This window comes from Equus quagga, chromosome 6 (genome assembly GCF_021613505.1).
Source record: "Equus quagga isolate Etosha38 chromosome 6, UCLA_HA_Equagga_1.0, whole genome shotgun sequence".
Lineage (NCBI taxonomy): Eukaryota > Metazoa > Chordata > Mammalia > Perissodactyla > Equidae > Equus > Equus quagga.
The window spans coordinates 35,285,464-35,311,872 of NC_060272.1; the positions used below are offsets into that span (position 1 = coordinate 35,285,464).

Genomic DNA, 26,409 nt, shown 5'->3' on the forward strand with positions numbered 1-26,409 from the left:
GAAAGATTCAATTCTGCGTGGTCTACGAATCAGAAAACACAGATAGAGCAAAAAGACCAACTAAGTGAAATAAGAAAAGTAAATTAAAAGGCCATGGATTAATGCCTAAAACCATCTTCTATGTGGATTACAGATGAAAATGAGTTTGGTGATCTTATTATTCACTGTATGAACACACCACAAAATAATTTTATTATTAAGTATTTTAAGTCATCTCTACCTGAAATGGATTCACTTTTGAATAAATCAGTTGGAGCTGGTTGACCTGGGTTTTGAGCAGTTCTGAGGAATTGACAAAATGGAATGGTAATGGGTATAGTGATAGCTCAGAGGGCTCTTAGAGTTCAGGGCTCTTGGCCAACTCTGGAGAGTTATATCAGGTTACCAAGCATAGTGAAAAGCCAACTTATTAATGGAAAATTTTATGAACTCTTTTTAATCCCAAAAGCCTTTTGTGCTCTGCGACATCCTTCCAATGAACACAAGACAATTGTAAATTTGTATTCAATTTCTTCTTACGAATGAGAAAAGTAGTTTTAGTCATGATTCTTTAGAAAAATGAAATCCTAGTCGCTGTTGTGATAATCTAAACAAACATCGATTTTTAAGCTGTATTTTAAAAGATTGAATTGCTTCATTGCCATTTCCAAGGAGTAAGTCATGTCATAGAAATGATAGATATGTTGAAGTATTTAAAATATTTTCCAGAAAGGGAAGAAAAGCCTGTTAAATGTAATTCATCTAAAAAGCAAATAAAAATCATGAACATTTTCATTCCATGTCATCCCTTGGCCTATTCAAACCCCAAATATAATTATCTAAGACTTTACTACAGAGTAATAGAAATTTAATGATTGTGACTTTTCCCCCACAAATGTTAATATTAGAATATAAGCTAGAATGTAACTTTTAAAATAAAATGTGAAATAGACACTTTTATCATTATCTTGCAGAATCTTTTGCCATCTAGGAAGCACTGTGAGACCTGCATTTATTACCATCATCTTCATCAGTAAATATTACTTTTTACTGTGTACAAGGGAGTATAATTGATACGGTCTCTCCTCTCAAGGAGTAGACAGAATAATAAGGGATGTAAAATAAGTATTTATTTAAGTATGATTCAAAATAGAAAGTGCAAGAGTGCCATAAAAATAAATAAATACTAAATAAGGGTATTTTTTAAAAGAAATGTTTGCATTTTGTTAGAAAATGAAAGGAAAGTTCATGAAGAAGATGTCTTTTGTAGAAAGGGTAGATTTTTGTTGACTGAGTTATGGGTGGAAGGGAATAGCCAGATACAGCTGGATTAAGGGGCTTTGGGAATAAGACTCATAAGAGTTTCAAGTGAAAAACAAATTTTGGAAATGGTGGGGAGGGCTGTTGAATCTTATTTGTTAGATAGTGGGAAAAATGTAAGGCTTTCAAATAAGGAATGTTTTGAGGGAAGTCCTGCATTCATTCAGTTACTAGAGAAATACTACATGGGATGAATGTATGCTGCAATACTTTTGAGAAAGTTCATTGAGAAGCAGTAGGAAAAGAAAGGAAGGGGCTCCAGAAAAATTGTGGGGTAAAAGCAGCAGTAGTTAGCAGCTGATTTAATGAGGGGGACAAATGAAATGAAGGAGAGTTTTGAACCTGGGTGACCAGGACAATGATGGGTAAAATCGACACTCGAAGAATAGAACTTGAGTTTGAAATGACTTTTGGACATTCAGGTACAGCAGGATGCTGGAAATATGAGACTAGAGTTTAGGGGAGAGGTTAGAGCTGGTCCATGGATTTGGTATTCATCTCCTCTGAGATAGGAATTCAAATTGTAGAAATTGTTGGAATTACTGAGAAACTCACCAATAAAGAGAGGTAAAAGAACAGAGTAGATAGTGGAAGCTGAAGGGGAAAACCAATGTTTAGATGTATGTAGAAAGAGGAGGTGAAGAGGAAGGTGAGAGAGAAAGACCCCCAAGAGAAATTAAATAATATACAACAGAGTCAGCAAATGCTTTCTCTAAAGGGCCAAATGGTATTTTTTGGTGAGCCATATGGTTTCTATGACAACTACTCAACTCTGCCATTGTAACACTAAAGCAGCCAGAGACAAATAAATGAGCATGGTTGAATAAAACTTTATTTACAAAAACAAGGCCCACAGGCCTTAGTGTGCCCATCCCTGAAACCAAGTGGGGAGAGAGTTTTAAAGGCTGGAAGTGAAAATGAAGAGAGAGAACCACAGTCTTGAAAGCTGTAGAGAAGTCCAATGGCATTATAACTGAGACGTGGACCTTGCACTAGGGAATGATAAGAACGTTAGGAGGTTATTTTTTAATATAATGGGAGCAGAAGCAATTATACTGTCAAGTGTGCAGATAGGAATTGGGGGAAAATATGCATAAATTGCATATTTTATCTATTCATTATCAACATCCCAGGATTTATGTAATTGAATGGATTTTTAAATCTTCATTTGGGGTTATGTAGACAATCACCACTGCTACTGTATAGAGGCAGACAGTCTCATTAGCATTAACAAAAGTAAAGCAGGTAAGAAACAGCATTGTTGAAACATCAGTAAGTAGAGTGGGACCCTGGAGAGCTGGTTCTAATCTTGGACTTCACCACACTTTGAGTCAAGCTTTATTTGCTCATGAATTTTTCTCTCATCATGTATCTTGATATGCTAGAAAAATCAGGCATATATTTGAACAACTGATCTTCTGAAACCAAATGAGGTCAGAATATGAGTTGTACAAATATATTATGAAAAGCATGCTTCAGATAATAGTCCTGAGTTTTAAATGACTGATATATGTGTAGCCAGCATGAGGAGGCCAAAGAGAAAGAAAGCTGGTGTGGTTTTTAGAGAATATTAATATTAATGTCACCGATGAGTCTCATGCCTGTATCTCTAGCTGGATCACCCCCTGTGCTCCAGGCTCACATAGCCAGGGTGATCCTTATCAAATGACATACTTCAGATCATGTCGTTCTGCTCAGTGCCCTCCAGTGGTGTCCCTTCCCATTCAGAGCAAAACTCAGAACCCTTACATTAGTCACCAGGGCCTTTCATACTCTGCATACCCTCCTCTGTCTGTCCTCATCCACTTTGTTCTTTCTTGGCTCCAGCAATAGCCTCACTGTAGGTTCTCAGGCTCATAAGACACAGTCCCATGTCAGAGCTTTGCACCAATTGTTTGCTCTGCTTGGAATGCCACCTCCCCCTCTCCAAAAAACCCCCGCCCATATCTGCAGGCCTCCCTCAGCCCCTTACTCAGATGTCATCTTCTCCACGAGGGTTTTGTGGCCACCCTCTCTAAAATTGCCCACCTGTCTCTCAGCAGCCCCTTTCCTGCTTTATTTTTCTCCCTGGAGCTTATCATTATCTGACAGAGAATGTGTTTTCCTTAGTTATTTTTTTGTTATCGGTCTCCTCCCAGTGTGAAAGCAGGAATTTTTTGTTTGTTTGTTTTTTGGCCCTGAGCTATCATCTGTTGCCAATCTTCCTCTTTTTGCTTGAGGAAGATTGTCACTGAGCTAACATCTGTGCCAGTCTTCCTCTATTTTATATGTGGGACACCGCCACAGCATGGCTTGTTGAACAGTGTGTGCATCCACACCCGGCATCCAAACCCATGAACGCAGGCTGCTGAAGTGGAGCACGCGAATTTAACCACTACACCACTGGGCCAACCCCATGAAAGCAGAAATTTTTATCTCCCTTGTTCACTGCTCTCTCCCGAGCACGCAGAAGAGTTCTTGGTACCTCACAGATACCCGATAAATATCTGTTGACTGGATATATAATTGAATGTTTGGATCAAGAGAAGCAGTGGTTTTGTTTGTTTTTTGTGAGGAAGATTGGCCCTGAGCTAACATCTGGTGCCGATCATCTTCTTTTTGCTTGAGGAAGATTGTCACTGAGCTAACATCCATGCCGGTCTTCCTCTGTTTTATGTGGGATGCTGCCACAGCATGGCTTGATGAGTGGTGCTAGGTCCACACCAGGGACCCAAACCAGCGAACCCCAGTCCTTTAAAGCAGAGCGCATGAACTTAACCACTGCACCACTGGGCCTGCCCCAAAGCAGTGGTTTTATATAGTATCCAGTATATGTTCTGCCTCTGTAATGGTATTTTCAGTTTAGGTACATGGACTAGTTTGAACAGTCCAGGAGATAGGGAGGGATTTAGAAAGTGTTGTATAAGGGGCTGTGGTTAAAGAAGCACCAGATGTATTGTCAGGATCAAACGGAATGATGATGGACTACTGACTGCCAGACAGGGTACTAAATGCTTTGCATCGGTTATCTCATTTACTTCTCACAACAGCAGTGGCAGGGGAAGAAACAGGATTAATGGTGGGAAATCAATTGCCCAGGGTCAGAAGGCTGCAAGAGACAGTGCCAGAAGTCACACCCTTGTTCTCTAAGGCCAGAACTCTGTGATGCTATGAAGTTTCCCCCTGAACAGCCTTCCCCCCAACACAGTTAGCCCCCTTCCCTCATTGTCCCACTGCCCTTCTCTCTAGTAAAAAGCAGCAGCCCTCTTGGAAGCCAAGGTTTCTCTAACTGGGACATGCTTCAGCCTCAGCAGGGTGAACAACGAGGGCCTCTGCAGGTAGCAGGCAGCCTGTCAGTGGCTGAAAGAGGGGAAGAGAAAGGCTAGCAGCACTCTGCTGCTGCCCATCTGAGCTCACACCCCTTCCATCTGTGTGCGCCCCTCTCCCCTCCAACCCTGGTGGGCAGAGGTAAAGGGGATTGAATAATTCGTTCTGTGATTCATTCTGTTTAGGAAATGTTAGTCTGTAAGTTTCAATGTGTGTTCATAGATTGTTGTACACATTTAATACAGTGACTTATGGAAAAACTTCCTTTAAGAATAGTTGAATGGGCCAGTTTATTTCTGAGAGCAGTTAATCTTTTGACAGCATGTAGGCTGAGGTTGGGGAGGTGAGAATGGACATTGATGCCTCTGTGTCTGTGTCAGCCCACTGGTACATGGTGGGGAAGAAAAGTTTAATGTCTTATGTGAGTCACAGAGAGGCAAACATGAAATAATAGCTTTGGGTAACCACATTCCTGGGAGGATCCACTCATACGAGCCTCTCATCAACTATGAGCTTGAAGAAGGAAGAGAAAAACTTTATTCACCTGAGCAGTGATACCAACTGGATGGCCCCTTCCAGCAGAAGCCTGCCTCTGAGGCAGGATCAAAGATGATGCCTCTATAGCCAAAATACCTGTGAATACATTTTGCATATTTTGGATTGAGAAGTAAATATATAGTATGTGGCTTTTATTTTCCTTTTAATATTAATAGCCCAGTTAAATTTATGTCACTATGGCAAGGTTGACTCTTGGAAGGAAAATAGAGAAGAGTGTGATAGGCTGACTGTAATTGTGGCACAAGTTTTTCTGGGAAATCATTGCCAGGAATTGTCAGGATGTCTCTGGAAGGAACTAGGAGAGTAACGTGATGCATTGATTTTGTATTGCTGTATGACAAATGACCCCAAAATTTAGTTGATTAAAATAGCAGCTATTTTATTTGCCTGCAATTCTGTGAGTCAAAAAATTTGAAATGAGTTTTTAGTTGGGAAGTTCTCATGCTCGTCTCACCTGCGGTCAGTCATAAGGCAATAGTCATCTGGTGGCTGGAATGTGGCCAGTCTTCTAAAATGGCTCACTGACATCAATCGGGGTTGGCTGCCAGCTGAGCAGCATCTGTCTTAGGTTTTCCTGAGCTTCTTCATGTGGTACCTAGGTTCCAAAAACAGCAAGAGAGAGGAAACCCAATTTGCAAGTGCTTTTCAAGCCTCTGCTTTTGTAACATTTACTAATGTCCCATTGGCCACATCAGGTCATATAGCCAAGCCCAGAGTCATTATGGGAAGCAATCACAAAAAGGCCTGGATATAGAGAGACATGTTTTATTGGGGGGATCTTTCCAGTAACAATTTACTGGAGGTGGGTATTTGAGAGTAAGAGTGAAGTAGATTCAGCTTCATGCGTTGTGATTCTGTAGTTATCTTCCCAGGGATTTTGTCATATGGGATGAAGCTCACACAGTGTTCCACCATACCTCTTACTCAGAGGAATGACACTTCCTGCAGCAGTGAGCTGGGATACCCAAAACTGTCTGATCCCTTTTTCATTTAAGAGGAGAAAATTCTTAAATGTAAATTCTTTTCAGATGTTCTTAGATCATCTGCTGTTGTCTTACTTAGGGAAGTAGATATATTTTTGGTTGTGGTACCCAGGCAACTTTTCCATTTTCTCTGAGTGGGCACCCCAGAGAATCAGTGCTTCTTAAATGAGCTGAGAAACTCAGAGACTATTGGAAGTTAACTAGGGTAGATGTCCCCAGCCCACATTTAATAAAAATAGAATGGAATTATGCAAGTATGTAGATAAGCTAATCATCTGACCTAATCAGCAATGCAGATTTTAAAAAGCCTTTCTAATTACTTCCTCAACTTGGCTGAAGATATGGGTAAAAAGAGTTTCCCAGCATGATGGTAGCAGATGTATTTCATAATATTTATTGAAAATATTGGAAAGAAATCACCAATTATAATGTTCCTGAAAAGTACATTGAAAGAGATACCATATTTAGCATATTTTAAACTTTCATTAAGATATAAACATAACATAATTTAGATGATCAACTCTCACACCAGTTACTTGGAATCTTTCATACAGGTAGACTTTAACTTTCAGAGCCAGATCCATATCTTCCTTGAATTGTATTAATTACCTATGAGAGCTCTAGTTCTCTTGGACAAAATGGGACCACCAGAATATTCTCTTTTCTTTAGCTATTTGTTAATATGGTATCTTGGCAAAGGGAGTCTTCACGCATGATGTTTCAACAACTTTAACTGTTAAATTGTTGACATTTGCAGGCACATGTAACACCACACAATATGTGATTTGGAAGCCTAGGTAGATCTGATACTCATTTTCTTGGCTGAATTTGAGTAGTTATGAATGACTGCTAAATGAATCATTCTGTAACAGGAGTGTCCAAAAAAAGAACTGTCTATGAATTCCTGGTTGAAATGCCTACATCATTCTGTGCTACTTGAGTGCTCGTTGTTCATCTTACCTTCCATTCTGTGAGCTGCTCAATATCTTTCCAGTACACTTCATTTAATATAAGTTAGTCTGAGGCAGTTTCAGTTGCTTGCAGCCAAAATAAATCTTAAATGATATGATGTCTTCAGTGCCTGTGGAGTGAATGAATGCTTAAGTAACTCTCTGTTATCAGGTGGTTGTGGAACTGGTTGCTTTCTTCTACAAATAGTTTCTCCAACATCTCCCCTCTATTCTGTAGATATCAGATGGAAAATAGTCTTTGTCACATCATGTGTGGTACAAAGAAAACATTGAAAAACTTATTAAGTGTCACTGTATAAGTCCTGGCATTTGAGGAAGTGAATGCTGTGTTTGTAGAAGTTGTGAGTACTGAGTCATGTGACAGTGAATTGTTTTATTTGAGGACAGGACCAGAAAACATGGATAATCCAATATATGATTTAATTTCTTTGCTACTGACTGAAACTAGAACATCATTATGCAATTGAAAGTCATAAGATGCAATGCCTTTGTGTGTCCAAACTCTCTTAAATCTCTAGATTGAGATTTCTCAACCTGGTACTGTTGATATTTTAGACTGGTTAATTCTTTGCTGTGGGGGAGTGACCATCCTGTGTATTGTAAGATGTCTATCAGCATCCTTGGCTTCTGCCCACTAGATGTCAATAGCATTCCCCTCCCACCATGTTGTGACAAATTAGAGTGTCTGCAGGCATTGCCAAATGTCTCTTAGGGGGCACTTTTTTCCTCGGTTGAGGACCACTGCTTTCGATAATTTGAATTATTTTCTCTTTAATTCAACCAATATTTAGTAAGACTTCTGTTGTTCAAAGTATATCTTGGTATGTTTGTACTTACAGGCAGAACGTGTGTCAAATACACTAGTGCACTAAGTTCAACAGATATAAGTTCCTTCCTAACTAAGTTTAGCAAGAAATAGGTTGAAACTCTTTAGGTATAGTTGTTCTATTCATACTGTAAATATTAGGTAGAATCATAAGAATTTGTGTTCTTGTGAGTAAAACGTGGTGAAATATCAGCATTTCCCTGTGTCTCTACCTCATGTATGATGCACGGTGACAAAAAGTTGATTTGAGAAAAAAATGGAATTGTAAATGTACCCAAATGTCATTGTAACCATGATTTTAAGCGAATTTTGCTTTCCTTTGTGGGCAGTGGTGGTTTTAGAAATCTTACGTAGGCAGGTTTGAGGAGTCCCATTCTGGTTGGAGCTCACTGGGGTTGAAGTCGTGTATTTTAACAATGCAATTGCATAGCTAGTGCAGAACTTTTCATTTAGAAGATGTGCTTATTTTGTGCTTGAGGTGAGGGTTGATGGAAATCCTAGGCAGTAGTTGCTAAAGCTGTTCATAGAGAGAAGGATGTAGAAATGAAATCTAACTTTTAAAAATATGTGTTAACATGTTAAATGTTGATGGTCATCCCTTCATTTGAAAGGATCTGTTCATCTCGATCAACAGGGGTTAGATCATTGGGCTGTTTCTTGCTTTGGCAAGTTCACAGTAGGTGGAGAATCATCTGGAAATGCCTTCTGGAGAAATGAAATCAAGATAGAGATGGAAAACACTTCCTAGAACATATAAACCCGTATTTAAAATGCTACTACTTTTGTCATTTTTCTACACTCATATCTCCACGTAGAGCAGTAATGAACTGCGAGACAACAGTTCACTCAAGTATAAAAAATGCCTAAAACTTCATTAGTCTTGTAAACCTTGTTTTTCTTTAAGCTTGTTGTGAGAGCTATAAGCAAATAAAATCTCCTCTCCGTCATGCTCCTACTTTCCAGGGAAAGAGCTAACGAGCAGTGAAATGGCCAGAACTCTGGCAGCAGAAGCAAGGAGAAGCCAGAGGGTTGAACAGTAACTCATGAGCTACCTAATCAGCTTCTGACCCCTCAGGAGTTGGTAATGCTGTGGATTTTGTAGTTTCTATTCTATAATCGTACCCTGAAACTGTTGAGAGCTAATGGGAGTTTTGTAAATCAGATGAACAAAGGAAAAGAGTCAGTGAGTGCTCAGTACATAAAATACGTCACTTTCACTAATTCCCAGATTTCTAGAGAATTCCATGTGTGTGATATACACAGAAGAGACATTCCATGCTTGATGTTGGTCCAGGACAAGGTTAACTTTCTGCACACTAATTTTAATTCATTATATATGCCTTTTTTCCCCAGCACAAATGGACCCTCGAGGCCTATCTCCCAGACAAAGTAAAAGTGACAGTGATGATGATGACCTGCCAAATGTGACCTTAGATAGCGTTAATGAAACTGGATCTACGGCCCTTTCCATAGCCAGAGCAGTACAAGAGTAAGTATCACATTCTCAGGATGAAATAAGAATTTGCCAAGGTGTTCAATGGATAATGGAAACAACAGCTTCTCCTGTTCCCCAGACCTGTCATTCTAGCTCTGAACTGGCACACCTGCCAGCATCTTTCCATTCAGCCTTATGTTCTTTGGGAAGAGATTAGGGGAAAGTGTGGAGTGTTTTACGGAGTTGAAAATTTGTGTTTTGATTAGAAATAAGACTTCTGTGCATCTTTTTAAATACCTCCTGCCCCTTCTCCTTAACTCTGAAAAAAAAATCTTGTTCTTTTTGAATATCACTGTCTAATTATCATCATTATTATTATTTATATAGAATAGTCAAGAGAAATAAAATATGGCAAGTGTTATTATCTTGTTTTGATAGGAAAATACAGAATTACTTTTTTGAAATTTTAAATTTGGGATATATTATGTTACCACTTTGAAGAATTTTTCCTTTTAGTTGCACCACAGAGTTTGATTTCAGCCCTTGTGTGTTGAAAATAGCTGCTTTTCTGTCACTGTCAATTCTGTATCTAGAATTGAACTTAACGGCTAGTCCATGTGTATTTTTCTCTAGAATAATTTTTAGTAATGTAATCTTGAAGAAGACGAAGATTTAAATAGCTACTGTTATGCTGACACACATGTTAATTAATAGTTTACTCAAAATGATCCTGGTTACCCTCTCATTTATTAATTCCTTTTTCCCAAATATTGGTTAAGTACCTACTCTGTTCCATTCATTAGGCCTTGAAATTAAAAAAAAAATTAGTGTAACATTTTAGAATTTAAAGCATACATGTATATGTGTGTGTGTATAAAATGAATGCTATCTCTGTTATATAGAAAATATGTATTTACATTATATATGTATGTGTATACACACAAATATATATGATATAGTAGATGAAACAGGATATAATGGATCTAAAATGAAATTTGGAGTCAGATCTCGATTCAGATTCATATTCCAGCTCCTAATAGCGATGTGACTTTTGGCGAGTTAGTTAACGACTGAGATGTTTCTTCATGTATAATAAGAAAATCAGAATATTTACCTTACAAGACTATTGTGAGGGTGTGATATAGTTACAATGTAAAAGAAACAAGTCACAGAGTTTTGGCACGTAGAAGGCTTCGATTAATGGTGGATGAGTAGTAAGTAGTATAGTGGTAGCAGTAATGGTGTGTCTTACAAGTTTATGATAACTAGGAAGTACAGATGTTGCAACTGTCATTATTCTGATTTTACAGACGAAGATGCTGAGGATCAGAGAAGTTAAATAACTTGTTCAAAGTCATATAGTAAATGGTAACAAGACAAAATTTTGGACTTCCAACTCCAAAAACATCTTTTTCTAAGAGTGTCTATAATATCTGTTACTTCCATTTGAACACTTATAAAAACATTTTTTTCTCTCATTTGCTGAAATAACTGGTTGTAGTAACTTAGTTTCTGCAAAGTAAATGTTCACTTGAACCAGGATAGGCATTGATCAAAGGAGTTGCTAGAATTGTATTTAAGGTGGTAGCATGCCGAGTCACTTCCTGGCTAATTGAGTGATCAGCAGAGTGATGCTGGTTCTGTGTGAGCCAAACCTTAAGATTCAGGATTCCATTTTCTCATCTGTAAAATTAGATGACAAGTTTTAATTCTGAGGTCGGTACTAAGTTTCATAGACATTTTAATAGCGTTGTTTTCCTGTATCATTATAATACATATGTAATTTGTGTGTGTGTGTGTGCTTAGAGATATGTATATCTGTTAATTCAAACTTTAAAGTTTGGAACTGTGATTACTAAAATCTAAATTATGCTTACTCCATTTGAGGCTTATATAGCAAATAATGATACTAACTTCCTAAGTATTACCATTTTTGGACTTTTAATATTATGTGCTTATGATATCATAGTGTATTTTAATGTGAAACTTTTAATAGCAACCTCAGAAACTAGAGCTTCATTTTCAACATAATCTCTCTGAATTGCTTTGTGAAAACATTTTCAAGCCACAATATTTTGTATAACTGTGCATCTGCCTGCCCTTATTACTATTACAAAAGTTGCATGTGTATCTAGGGAAATGCCAGATCCATTATTCATGTAAGTGTTTTCATTAAACGATTAGTAGAGAATACTGAGCTGTCACCTGGGAAGCCCTTGAATGCCAGGACCCATCAATAGTTAATTAACCATCATTCAAGAAGGAGTATGTGTGTGTAAACACTGGGAAGTGCTAAGATACTGTTAGGTGACTCAAAAAGAATGTTCTACAGAGATAGACCTTTTAAATATAGATACGTTTCAAAACTTGCAATAATATATTGAGGAAAATTTTATTCTGGGACAAATAAATATATAATTCTTTTTAAAGAATTAAAAAAACATCTGTACTTAGGTTTACCCACAGTAACTTCCAATGTGTACAATTGTGAACATGTCTGTCTGCGCTTCTCTTAGTTTCTCTTTGATTCTTTAGTACATATCACTGTTTCACTATTAATTTCTCTTTTCTCTTTTTCCTGTTTGCCTTTGGATCTTGATGCCTTCTATTAATTAAAAGGCTGTCAAAAAACCCACAAACATTCCTGTATAATATGATCAATAAAATAATGTACTAAATAGTAAAAGACTAAAACATCAGCTTGGCTTGTAAAAGATGAGAGGAGTTCAAAAAGCATTTGTGGATCTATTTCCCACACTTGCAGAACTTTCCCAAGAATTGGGTTGAGAAGGATGTCTGCAGGTAGAGGGGTGACATGTGCAATAGAGGTAACACATTTTAAAAGCCCTGGGCAACCAGTTCACATTTGCTTTCCAATTAAAGACATAAGGAGTCATGGTCCAGGAAGAAGTCACAGGCTTGCCTCTTATTTCATTGGCCACCAGTGGAGTGTAGGAAGAGAAGGGGAAAGATGGGAAAGGAGAAGGCTATTGAGGAAGATTGACACTAGAGAGGGATGAAATTGCCTTGTGCTAGGCCAGCCCTTAAAACAAGACGCTAACCCGCTGGGTAAATATCTCTAACTGAAGCTCTTGTCTCTTTTCTCATTCAGGTTCACAGTCTTATCTCATGCCATAACCATTATAGTTTGAATTTTTAATTTCATGACTTACTTTATTGCTTTTAGGATATTTACATAGCTAAACCTTAATATGCTAATAAATGGCTTCTTTTCCTAAATGTCTGGTCTTAAGCATTTTACTGGTTTTTCAAATGAACTTTTATTAAATTTTGGGTTTAAAAAATGTTTGCTTTGATTTGATATGCAGGAGTTGTTAGCCAAAATTGCATCCCACCCCACTCCCCCAAATATTCAGATATTCCTGTATTTAAATACAAAAGAACATTCTTGCTGGCTGGAGCAGCAACCTGAGGTCTCCTCAATTTATATAGATTTATGTGCTGAGGCTCCTGAACTGTGCTTGAACTGATCATGTCAGAAATTTTCACTGATTCACGTGATTTCAATTTATCAATTCAGCGTCAGTGAATTCAGATAAATTGGAAGAACAGGCCACAGAGAGAGGTCCTCAGACAGGCTCTGCCCTTGTCTTATTTCAATTGTAGAGATAACTGTCTGAGTCAGAAACCATATATTCAGTAATTCCGACAAAGCCAACTTCCAGCAATTCATAGAACATCTGTTGTGTTTTGGTCTGGTTTTTTTCCTCCACGGTAAAATAGGGTCATTACCCTTAACAACTTGACAAACATAATTATGAAATAAGTGTTTGGAAAAAAGAGGTACAGGCGCATGATTAGAGCAAATTATTATAATTAACTCTAACCCGAGGCAAAATAATGATATTTTCTAAATAGGTAAAGTTTGGCTGTGGTTCCCAGAGCCTCTTTCTGTACCCCTTTTTCTTTTTCTCTAATTCCAAACATTCATACTCCTCATTTGTTAATGTGAGTAGAATAATCAACTTCCTTCAAACTAAAGGGTAAATGAATAAGAATATCTGAAAGAGGGCTCTCCCCAGAGAAATTTCTATTTAACCAGGAACAAGCCTTAAATTAAAAGGATACAGATCTAGATATAATACTTTGAGTAAGAGTGAAGTAGCGAAGGGTAGAGTGGAGAGTGGGGGAAGCAGATGAAGATGTTAAGATGTACCTGTGTTTCTCAGGGGTCAGTCCTTTCAAAGTTGGTGCATGCATGTCACTGTTTAGCACATACCGTATCTGAGTACTCTACCCTCTCTCACCTTGATTATAACTCTCAGAGGGAACAGAAAGAACATAAATTAGTAGCGTTAGTAACTTTTTGCTTTAGCCAGCAGCCCTGATATTTGCATTTGTTAAAAGGGTATTCTTTGTAAGTGTTTCGTTGTCAGTTACATTTAAGCTAATTAATACACTTCACTGTCTTCCTCCTCCTGTTTTTATTATATTGCTCATGTGAAGTGCCCCTCTTCTTAAAGGAAAACAGTTTAAGGATGTCTGGAAGTGATGAGTGTTATCTTCAGTACATTTTCATTGAAATACTCTTTGAAAGAACAGATATAGTATATATCCTATTGCTTCCTTCATACTTTGTTGCTAGTTCACACATCGTGGTTCTTAATTTAGAAAATTACATTTAATGATCAAAGAAGGATTAGAAATCTTGGGTGTTTGGGTTTTTTTATTTTTTTCATTTTTCTTTTTCTAAACTTCTTGAACACCCCTCTTGTTTCTCTTAATTTCCTCCTGTATGATTGTGTTCATGTCTTTTAAATTACGGTAGATAATAGTACTGGAGATGAGGAAGAAAGAGAAAACAAAAGAGCTTTTACTGACAGCCTACTTTTTGGCAGATTCTATGAAAACTCATAGTTTTCCTTTAATTTTCCCTATGATTGTATTTTTATCTTATGTATAAAGAAATGGAAGCCCAGAGAGGTTTCTTCTATCCCCAGAGGTCGTCCTACAGCTGATAATTTGCAGAGCTCATATTCACATCCAAGTTTATCTGACTATAAACTCATATTACTTTATGAAGGCAGCTCCTGTTTTTATGTTGTGGCTTTAAAATCTCTAAACTGTAGCTATCTAAAATTAGCAAGGGTTTTTGAGCCATGAACCTCAATAAGAATACAACTTTTATGAAAAAGTTTCATAATTTTTTCATCTTTAAACTTGTTACTTTATATGCAATCTGATTTAGGGAGAAATAATTCTATCAAATGCCTTCTCAATTTTTTTTTAAAGGCGTTCTGCTTCTGTGAATCACACACAACATTATATTGAAATGTGAGAAAATAAAATAAAAATATATCATTCTTTATATAAATTTCACTATTACTAGTATTTTATTTAAAGAAATTATTGTTGGGAAAAATGTGATTTCAGGTGTTTCAGTATAAACATATGCACTGACATTCCCAAACCAGAAAAATGGACATCCCTTTTAGAATTGCTTTCTGTCAAACTATAAAAGGAAAAGTTTGTCCAAGTGTTCAAATGGCACTATGTCATCTTATTTTGCACCCTGTGACTGAAAGATTTGATAGTATTTCAATCATGTCTCTTCCCTTATCTGCTGATTAGAATGAACCCAACTGAGCTGATTGTGCCCAGAGAAAAAGCCAGAGAGCTCAATATGTCAGATGATTTCAGTTTTTCCTCTTCTTCCCCAGATTCTTGTCTCATTAAAACTTATATTTTTATTTAATAAGCCTAACGTGTTTGGGATACCTTTAAATCCCCACTTCATGTCTTACCAAAGAAGTAACTTTGATTCAGATCTCAGATGGGAGTCAAGCTCTCTAGTAGTGACTATCATGGCTGATCTGGGTGCTACTGATGGGTAAGTCTGAGAGACGTTCACTCTCTTGACAGAGGAGATAAACGCTTTTAGGTCACTTTTCTTTTGAAGGAGGTCAGAAAAAGCTACTAATTTTCTGTGAATGAACACAGATAAAGCCTAAAGAGTATACTTAGTCTTCATCAGCCCAACAGCCCTGCAAGCCTAAAAAAAGACAAATTAAAAACGGTAATCACTAAATAACTCAGTCCCTGGGTATTTAATAGCAAGATGAGACTGTACAGCCATACACAGTCCCTGAGACAGTGTTGTTCCCTCTTTAAATTAAGAAAAGTGTGATCAAGTTTGGCCAATAATTTGATATTTGAATTGTTTCATGAATTACCAAATTAAGTCACATATTCATTCGGTGAATAATTAATTCATTTTTTCAACCCTGTGTCACATGCTAGAGATATAGGGTGAATGATTGCGTGGTACCTTACCACAAGGAGCTCAGAATCAAAATATGTAAGATGAATTCAAGCACAATGGGATAAAAGCATGAAGAGCTGCAGTGAGAGAACAGAAGGAGGGCCCGTAACTGACTGGATAGATAATACCGCATTGACATGTGGTAGGGGGGCATAGTTCATAATGACTGGTGCATAAGTGAGTGTGGTGGGGAGATGGGAGATGAGGCTGCTTGAGGAGGTAGGTAGGGACTTGATCAGGAAGGGTGAGTTTATTCTGTAGACAGTGGGGAGACATCAATAGGTTTTAAGTAGGAATAGCATGATCAACTTTGTGTTTTACAGATACCAGTCTCAAGGAAGCTGGATATGTTTGTGCAGGTTGTACACTGTACATCCCAAAAGGTGCCATGTACATCATTGTGAATATGTAGATAGGGATAGTGCTGCCTAGATGTCCACACTTCCACAGTTAGACACAGGATCTTGTGGTGTGTCTATATTATCTTTGTACATTTTACATATATATGTATCTTTGTAAATTTATCTTTCTATATATGTATGTATATATGTGCTCCCATGTCTATATATGTAAGACTTTCTGATAAGTTGAGCTACTTAGAGGGCAGGTAATATATTCTAGCCTTTCTTGTATCTCCTGGGCTAGCTAGCACAGTGCCTGACCAAGCACTTTCTTTAAACACTGGAATAGCATTGAATAAAATAGCCAAAATCACTCTGATCTCAAGGTGCTTATAGTCTAGTGGTGGGGGTGGGAGGAGACAGACTATAAAAATACAGTATTTCTGAAGAAGGTAAGTGCTCTGGAGGTCAGGCTAGCAGGATGTGGGTGCTAGGCAGAGTGGAGGTGGTCGACAGGGTTTACTATTTTATGTAAGGTGTTCAGGGAAGAACTCTGATAAGGTTATGTTTTGGGAGAGACCTAAAGAGGTGTGAGGTCAAGTCACAAGGATATCTAAAGAAAGAGCTTCCTGGGTAGAGGGAATAACAAGTGCGGAGACCCCAAGGCAGGAATATTCTGGAATGAATGAATGAACAAATAAAGTCACTGACCAACTAGAGAACATTAATTAGAATTCTTTAATTTTACAGAAGAAACAGAGCTCCATGGAGACCACCTAATTATTCTAGCATCACATCTCTAGGGAGAAGGAGCCAGGACTGATCTCTTTATCCACTCACACTTTCTCCTCTATGCTATTATAAAAATTATCTTTTTCTAAGGTAGTCTGCAGTTATTTAGCCAAAACAAAAAAAAAACAACCTGAATTGAATATCTTCTTCTGATATACTATAAACATTTTTTTAGCCTTCCTATTCACTTGGAAGTTATTGGGTTAAGTGGGTGTTGACTTGTTTTTCAAACTGTCATGCCTCATTCTCGTGTGAGTTTATTACTTCTTGGTGATCAATTTAAAAATAGATAGAAATCAGACTTTTTAAAGCCAAGCTTTTTGTTTTATTTTTATTTTTTAAGTAGGGCGTTCCAAAGTTACATCATGGATAGAATTGATGAGCCACTTTTACCTGAGAGTGGCTACTTAGTTTTGCTACTTTTACGTTTAACACATTTTTTAGCATTGGTAATTTCTAAGATAAATCATAATCTAAAATATAATGGTATTTCATATGGTCATACAGTCTACTCCAAACTGATTGCAAGTATTAATTTGCTTTCAATTACTTGATCTCCATGTGAGATCCTCATGCAGCCTTTTTTCTTGCTGTGTGTTCCACCTATAATCACATTGCAAATTTATGTACACGTTTATATTTCTCATATATATATTCTTAATGGGTGTAACTAGTGAGCGTAGGTAGTCATTTCTCATTCATTTTTGATGTGTGTTGACATAGATACTCAGTGATAATGTTGAAATATTAATGTTTCACTGCAAGTTCCCGGAACTATTCATCATTATTTCATTTATTAATATAGTCAGAGAGAGTATACATGATAGAAAACCATGCTGTAATATATCTGAAATTAACTCAATTCACCAGGATATAATCTCTTCTATGTTGAGTCAAATAGTCTAGACACTCTTCTTATTACTCTTCTTGAGTTATAGCCATTGTGCCGTCATTTTCCTTTACTTTATAGCACTTTTCCACACATTTGAATCTCATTGAATACATTTACTTACATGTATCAAATGAAAGTAAAAAGTTGAAGGATACATTTTCATGGAGAATCTGCTGCTCTATCAGAAAAACTGATATATATGGAAAAAGATATCTTAGATAAAAGTGAATCTCATCTTGTGGACATTTTGCAGTGATATTTTGCCATCTACTTTCACAATCAAGTGGCTGAGAGTTACCACCCAGTTGAAATCTAATACATCACGCGTCATGGCTTATCCTAAAAGTTAAATCCCAAACCATGTGCAGTTAGTATAGTAAAAATGCCAGCACATTTATGACTAATCTTCTGCAAAATTATTAGTGTGGAGGAAAGAATTCCAAACTTTAAATTATAAAATAAAATTAATTCTGTCAAAATGTTTTTTCAAAATTATCTGATATATCATTAGTGTTACTTTATCTCTACTTATGGAAAAGTAAATCTAATATATAAAAACTGAAGCTTTGACTTAATTTAAAAATAATTAGATAATCTTAGCTGAACCAATCATTTTATTGACCTAATTTTTTATATTAGACTGACTCGAAAAATATTTGTGCATAGAATCCTGGATCTTTTCTAATAATTTGAATAAAATTTTCTCTCTCTCTCTCTACTTACCTTAAGTACCTATCTGTCTACCTATTTACCTATCTATATATCCTTCTAAATATTGGTTAGTGTTACTTTTGACTGCAAATAACAATAAACCTTACTTGAGAGGTCAAACATAGAATTATTTTTCTAGTATAACAAGGAGTCCGGGGTAAGCAGGACAGGCTGGTGGAGTTCCTAAGAATATTCTTAAGGTTCCTCTCTCTTCCTGTTTTGTTGTCCTTCAGTTGTGGCTTTCTTCCCAATGGTTATATGAAGACTGTCACATCTCCAGGTATCCTGTCCTTATTACAGTCAGAATGAAAGGAATGGAAGCCAAACAAATGAAGTAACCAGAGGAACACACCAGCCAGCCATGACACTTTTAAAAAGCTTTCTCAGGAGCTTCACCCTGTGACTTCTGGTTATATCTCCTTGGCCAAAACTGGTTTATATGGACCCAGTTATTGGACTATGACTAAGGAAAAGAAAAATATGGACGAGCACTGAGTCAGTTAACCAGTAATGTCTGCCATCAAGCTTAAAGTTTAAATTAATACTTAAAAAAATTACTGGCACCACCTCAAATCTAATATCAAGGTGGTTTTTTAATCAATTATCTGTTGCTGCTATAATGTTGTCTGGACGGCCGTTCCAAAACTGAGTGACGTACCACCATAACACATTTACTTCTCTTCCATGCATCAACTGGCCAGTTGAGGTGGGTCCACAGATTGTTGGGGCAGCATTGTTCGTGTGTCTCACTTTTCTAAACCCAACAGACAACCCAGGTCATATATTTCTCAGGGCAAGGAGAAGAGGGCAAGCCCAATAGCACAAACACATTTTAAGCCTTTGCTCGCATCACTCATCTGCCAACACCCCATTGGCCAAAGCAAGTCATGTGACCAAACCACGCATTGGGGGGTAGGGAAATATATTCCTCCCCTGGAGTTGGGGAGCTTTAGGGGAGTGATGACTAATGTACTAATATTTTGGAAAAGAAAAACTATTGTTTATAGAAGCAATTGAAATTAATTTACCTGTTTAAAAAATCAAATTTCCTAAGTTTAGCAAATTTTAGTCATGTTCTCTTATAAATTTCTAGATAGTTCTGGTGGATCTCATAAATTCTTCTCCCTAGATTCACTTAATGACATTTTTTTTTTAAATCAGTAATAACAAGTAGTGTCTTGACATCTGGATTACCATAGTGTAAAACCTTATCTCCTGGGTCTGTAGGCTTGGAAATGTTTTATTTTGCCAAGTGTAATAGAGTGCTATTACAAAAATATAGAGCTTGACAAGAGGCTGATTCTAGCTGAATAAGCAAAATCTGTGAAATATAGTTATGTTCAGTCTCTAAACCCAAATTAACATTGATTAACCTCTTACGGTGCACGAAATGACAAAAAATAACACCAGCTATTGTGCCTTTTCCCCCTGGATTTCTGGAATTGCATTACTGTAGGCTATAATAGTGACAAAACACAAATAAAATATAAAATTGAAGCTATTATGCAGATAATTGAAAACAAACTCTTTCAGCTAAAATTTTATGACCTTTCAGCAAAAAAGTGTTTTGGTCTTCAATTGTGCCTCCGTTCTCCATTTTGTTCTGAATATGTAAGCACTATGACAAGTGAGAGAAAATGGGCAAGTGATTTTTGCAAGTTCCACTTTCTTTTTTTTTGAGGAAGATTAGCCCTGAGCTAACTGCTGCCAATCCTCCTCTTTTCGCTGAGGAAGACTGGCCCTGAGCTAACTTCCATGCCCAGCTGCCTCTACTTTATATGTCGGATGCCTGCCACAACATGGCTTGCCAAGTGGTGCCATGTCCTCACCCAGGATCCAAACTGGCAAACCCCAGGCCGCCAAAGCGGAACTTGCGAGCTTAACCACCGCACCCCTAGGCTGGCCCATTGCACTTTCCACTTTCTAATGCAAATATAAAATTAATTTTAAGTTGTACATTTATAGAAACTTTCCTAATATATGATAGGAAAATGCAAACCAGAAAGTTGATTAGAAAAAATAAATGATTTTTTTAAGTAAAGAGATTAAAATATCTTCTTTTCATCTTCTGTTGTATAGATTACATTGTGGGTTAAAATATTACTTTTTCACTACAGCTTTTTTATGAAGCTGATTATCTAAGTAAAGTCAGCAGACCAGTAAAAGTTTTACAATGTGAGACTATCCAGCAAAATTAGAAATTGTTCCAATGTTCAAGAGAACAAATGAAATAGTTACTGAATTAAAAGCATGTAATCTCTTTACGTACTAAAATCAACCTGGTTTTAAAAAATATATTTATAGCTTTGGCGTTTTACCCCTACATTTTACCCAAGCTTCCAGATTGACAGCTACTTTGAAACAAATGGGAGGTTTGTGCCACTTATATCTTTAAAAGATCAAAATTATACTAGTGTTTTAAAAGAGATTACATGGTAAATTATTAGTCATGAAAATGAGTAACACGTTGGTCATGTGCCCACAAAAATCAGGAAGAACATATCGGAAGTTATTGAAGTCATTCAGACGTGAGCAGCTCTGGGCCTGAGCCAGGCTTCAGTGGTGACTTCTGAACCAGTATCAGTAACAATAACCCTAAGTGTTGTATTAAAAATGTAGTGCTTTATAATTATCGATTTATTTTTATTTGTGTATCTCACTATGTTCCTTCATATAGCAATGAATGAATTATTTCATTTTACAGGTGAAGAAAATAAGACTCAGTAAAGTTAAGTGACAGCTGCTATCATAGAACTAGTAAGGAGTGACACTAATATTGCCCAATCGGATATGATTTCCCTCTACTTGTTAAAAGTGCTCTTTCTTGTGCTCTGTCTTGAAGGGAAAGGATTTATAATTTGTATTTTAAAGGAAGAATGAATAGCTTTAGTGATAACTAAGGGATATCTACAGGATAAGATGAAGGAAAAAAGAATGGCCGTGCCTTTGAACTGAATAATCTAATTGAGAGGAGGGCGTGGTGGCACTCTATTTAAGGAAGACAGTGATTTTTTGTTTTGTTTTGTTTGTTTAACGATGAAACATCCAGATGGAACTGTCCTGTTGGTATTTGGAGCTCTTGAACTGGAACTGATTAGAGACAACTGGAAAGATAGAAAGGGAGTCATTAGCATAAGGATGATTATTGAGGTTTATTTATTTTTACTTTTGAGGTATTATTTACATACAATAAGAGATACTTATTTTAAGGGTACAGTTCAAAGTTGTATACTGTACTCATCTAACTACTACCCAAATCAAGATACAGAACATTTCCATCACCCAGAAAGTTGCCTTGTGTCCCCATGCTCGTCCTTCCCCCGGCCCAGTAAATTCACTGCCTTCTCCCAACCCTCAAACAACCACTTTCTGGTGTCTATCACCAGGGATTAGTTCCAGAGCTTCATTTGTGTAATTGTATACTATGAATTCTTTTTTCCAGTCTTCTTTCACTCAACATAATGTTTTTGAGATTCTTTCATGTTGTTTTATTGCTAAGTAGTATTCCATTGTGTGGAAGTAACATCATTTGTTTATCCATTCACTTTTTTTTTTTTTTTTTTTTTTTTTTGGTGAGGAAAATTGTTCCTGTGCTAATTTCTGGTTCCAATCTTCCTCCTTTGCTTAAGGAAGATTTTCCCTGGGCTAACATCTCTGCCAGTCTTCCTCTATTCTTTGTATGTGGGACACTGCCACAGCATGACTCGATGAGCAGTGTGTAGGTCTGCGCCCAGGATCCTAACAGGCGAACCCTGGGCCACCGAAGTGGAGTGCATGAACTTAATCACTATGTCGCCAGGCCAGCCCCTATCCAGTCATTTGAGTGTATGGACATTTGATAACGGACATTTGAGTTGTTTCCAGTTTGGGGTTATTGTACTAAGGCTGTGTGAACATGTGGGCAACTCCTCTGTGGACAGATGTTTTCATTTCTCTTTGGTAAATACCTAGGAGAGGAATTGCTGGATCAAAAGTTAGATGTTTATCTTTATAAGAAACTACCAAAGAGTTTTCCAAAGTAGTTGTGTTCTTTTACATTCCCACCAGCAGTGTGCAGGAGTTCCAGTTGCTCCACGTCTTCAACTACCTTTGGTGTCGATAGTCTTTTTTTTTTTAGGCATTCTAATGATTGTTTAATCTTTAAAATAGGATCTGTTCAATATTTCACAGTGAAGAACAGGATGCCCAGGACCCAGTTTTGGAGGAAGAGCTGCAGAGAGGAGGCAGGTGAAGGAGGAAGAGTTAATCAAAGGGAAGAGAGGCTAAGAGAAGCACGGAGACAATAGGGAGGAGTGGTTTTCAACAAGGTCCTGTCCCTCTGAGGTTCCAGGAGAATGAAAAATGAGAATCTATTCAGTTCAGCAAGAAATGAACTCAAGACAGCACAGATCTAGTTGAGTTGTAAAAAGGACGGATAAGCCTGGATGCAGCAGGCTAGGATGGAATTATGAGTGCTGAAGGAGTGGGAACCTAAGATTTTTGAGGAAGCCAATGTAGAAATGTGGCTATAAGGGAGATGAGAAAAATAAGATGACAGCCAGAGTAGTGATGGTTATTTGTATAGACTGTGGCTTGAAAAACTGGTTCTTCTCCACAGCTGTCAAGCAGTAGACCTAGAACATGGCGCCTAACCTCTGTAGGCCTTTCTTTTTATCCAACAAGCAAACAAGGGACGAAATTATCTCGCAGGTCCTATTTGGGTCTATTACATATTGAGTCAGTAATTTATCAACACGCTTGAAAGACCTGAGCCCTCCTTGGTAAATACAGAGTAACTTCTGGCTACCATTCAGTATCTTTTGCCATTTAGTCCTGTGGTTCCAAACTTTGGATTTCTACTCTACTATCATGATGTACAGCTATGTCTGGAATGAGAGCTTCACCTTACGTAAGAGAGCATGCATCTTGTGGTTTAGCACAGTTTGATTCACAGTTATATATCTGTTCTTTAACAGTCAGTTACTTCAATTTGAATAATCAAGTAAGAGTTTGGAATTTAGAGTTTTAGAAATAAAACTCTTAAATAAGATTTAATTTAAGGGTAATAGGTGATTTATAAGAGATACAGTTTAAAAGTATCAAGAACTTTACATGTGAAAAATATTAATCATGAAGACAGTAGGTGTTAAGGAAAGGAGTCCTAATCCAAGAAATTCACCCACAGCTCCAAGCTTATTAACTGTTATTGTGAGCCAACAAAAGGAGTTTGTCAACCATAAACTCTTAGAAGGAGGATATGAGAGTTCTGTGCCAGAAACATTGCTTCAATGATGCTTTTCAAGATGGCACCAATAGAATCCTGGATTTTAAGTGTTTAGGGTTCATTTTAATGAATTTTAGTTATTTTTAAAATTGCAATTATAACACAATCACTTATTGGAATTGCCTACCAAAATTTTGCAGACTTGGAGCCTATAAGTATGTTAATTTGTACTACCAGCTTCTTTTATTTGGGGCCAAATCACCAAACAGATCTCCTCCCATCTCTGCTCATATGTTGAAAATTCCCGTAAAAGCAGTTCTTGAGGTGATGAATGCACGAACTTGGCACAGTGCCTGTAATGTAGTAAAGCTTCAGTAAACATTAGTCGTTGCTGCTTCCTGTTATCACTCTTTTTATTACATATCATTGGTTATAAACGTTGTCACTTTGCTCTAGTTCTTTTCAAATTCATGTCTACAGATGTCCACTCACATAAACTTGCACAGCTGAGTACACCACGAAAGCACACGTGTGCCAGACTCAATTAAACGTCAGGCAAAGTCAGGCACGTGTGTTCAGCACGTGCCCTCCCTGTGGCCTAGCAGTCAGTCATATAAGAACAAGTGAATGTTTAGCATGTGTGGCCAAGGTAGTATATTAGAAATCATTTTGGTTCTTATTTTCTAACTTTAATAATAGTGATAAACAGTGTCAAAATTTTTTAGAAATTTTTAATAATTAACTTTGAAACGAAAATTTCCAGGGGCTGGCCCCATGGCCGAGTTGTTAAGTTCCCACGCTCTGCTTCAACAAGCTGGAGTTCACCAGTTTGGATCCTGGGCACGGACCTTCACACTGCTCATCAAGCTGTGGTGTGGTGACATCCCGCATGGAAGGACTAGAATGACCTACGAATAGGATATACAACTATGTACTTGGGGGCTTGGGGAGAGAAAAAAAGAGGAAGATTGGCAACAGATGTTAGCTCAGGGCCAATCTTGCGGGAAAAAAATTTCCCTTACTCTTTTTCAGGCTTCTGGGTCAATATTTTGTTATTAAGTTATGACACATTCTTAAGTATCCAGATGATAAATATATAGCTCAGTGATGAGTATACTCATGTGACTTTCACACAGATCAAGATATAGAATATTTTGAATACTTTAGAAGTTTCCTTATACCCTTCCGCCCAGTAATAACCTAGATTATTTTAATACTTCTCTACCCAGTGTGATAATTTATTCTAATGGAAGAGGATTCTGAGATTGCAGGTGGCTTGTTAAACACTCTGACTATTTTTAACTATGAGTTTCAATGGATCCATATTCTTTTATACTCTTTAAATGAAACAAAATGCAAGATAATTTGGATGCTGCCATTGAAATTAGTAAAACTGTCAGGTTTTAATGTTTATCAACACACATTGTTCTTTTCATATTCACTTCATAGTAATTAAGGATTTTCATTCATAAAATAAATTTGTTATAAGTAGATTTCGCTTTTATCTCTTATACTTTGGGATACAATTTCATCGTAAACAGACTTCTTCTAGAGCTAGCAGTTTTCATCTAAGGTGTGGGTACCATTGGTGGGTTAAGACTCACTGGTATGTTGGAATAGGTTGAGAGGAAAGAGTAGAGTTGCAACTCACTGGCTGGAAATGTATTTAACCTGCTGTCTTTCCCATAGCCATACTGAGTGACCTTCAGAAGCTGGGTTGGTTTGTGTCTACTTGCCTGTGTCTGTATGACTGTGTATGTGAATGTGGGAATTACATGTCTGTGGACACAGGCAGAAAAGCCGTTGAAAACAGCTGATTTAGGTCAGTGGCTTGCCATGTGTAGTACATTCTACCAACCAAGATAGCATGTTGTGAGAATAATATTTGAGATTAGTCCAGCATGATGCTAGTGAACTAGATTTTGTTCTGATGACTGTATTCTCTGGTCCACGAGGATCATAATGTCAGACTAATAGCCATGACGTTTGATCTGACATAGGACTGAATATTGTGTTTCTTTACTTACTCCCTTTCCCATGTCAAAAGAAATTTTGAGATAATTTATATAAATGTATCCAGTATAGTATAATTGAAAACTTAACAACCAGACAAACAAATCAAAGTACAGGAAAAATAATGCCAGAACAGTTAAAGGTAGGGAACTATTAATACCTAGATATGCAGAGCATGAGATTCTGCGTAATAACTAGAGGCAGGATGCTGGTGTCATCCATATACACTCAAAGTCACTTCTGCAAGACTTTAGGAGAATAGCCATAAAATGTTGCCCTAAAGAAGACAGAATTTTTTTTTTATGACCTGACAGCTTATTTGGAATGACAAACAGTTAATGTGGCAGCAACACTGTCAATTCAGTGAGGAAATATGACAAATTGCATAGAAATTCTGCTACAATATCACTTATATAAAAACACCTCTAATTTCAACTGCATCCTTAGACAATAGTGTAATAATAGATTGTAGCTTTCACTACATCTGAGTAGATGCATGAATATATGCTTGCATTAATTAAATCTAGTAAAAATTTTCTCTTTTATAAAAAGTGTAGATTACACGTACTCTATCATATTTTTTGTGTGTCCATTTAATTTTCAGATAACTTCAAGAAAACAAAATAAGTGTTTTAGGGAGCTGTGTTAGGAATCTTGTGAGGAATGCAAATGCACTCTGTTAAAATTGATTTCTGGTGAACTTGATATGCAGAACATATTTGCTAAGGGACAGTTCCCCCTTTTCATCAAAAATGTCAAGATCAGAATAGAAAATTTTTTTATCCATGCTGTGTGT

At 37.0% G+C, this 26,409-nt stretch overlaps 1 protein-coding gene across 2 annotated transcripts in view; it reads left to right on the plus strand.

Annotated features, from left to right (window-relative positions):
* Window positions 1-26,409, plus strand: part of KLF12 (KLF transcription factor 12) — a 470,708-nt gene that overhangs the window by 301,146 nt on the left and 143,153 nt on the right. For both annotated transcript variants that reach the window (XR_006889121.1, XM_046664760.1), the window contains exon 5: window positions 9,297-9,432. Coding sequence is in view for 1 of the 2 variants with exons in the window: in XM_046664760.1 (XP_046520716.1) it covers window positions 9,297-9,432 (136 nt within the window). In the remaining variant the exon portion in view is untranslated. The remainder of the gene's footprint in view (window positions 1-9,296; window positions 9,433-26,409) is intronic.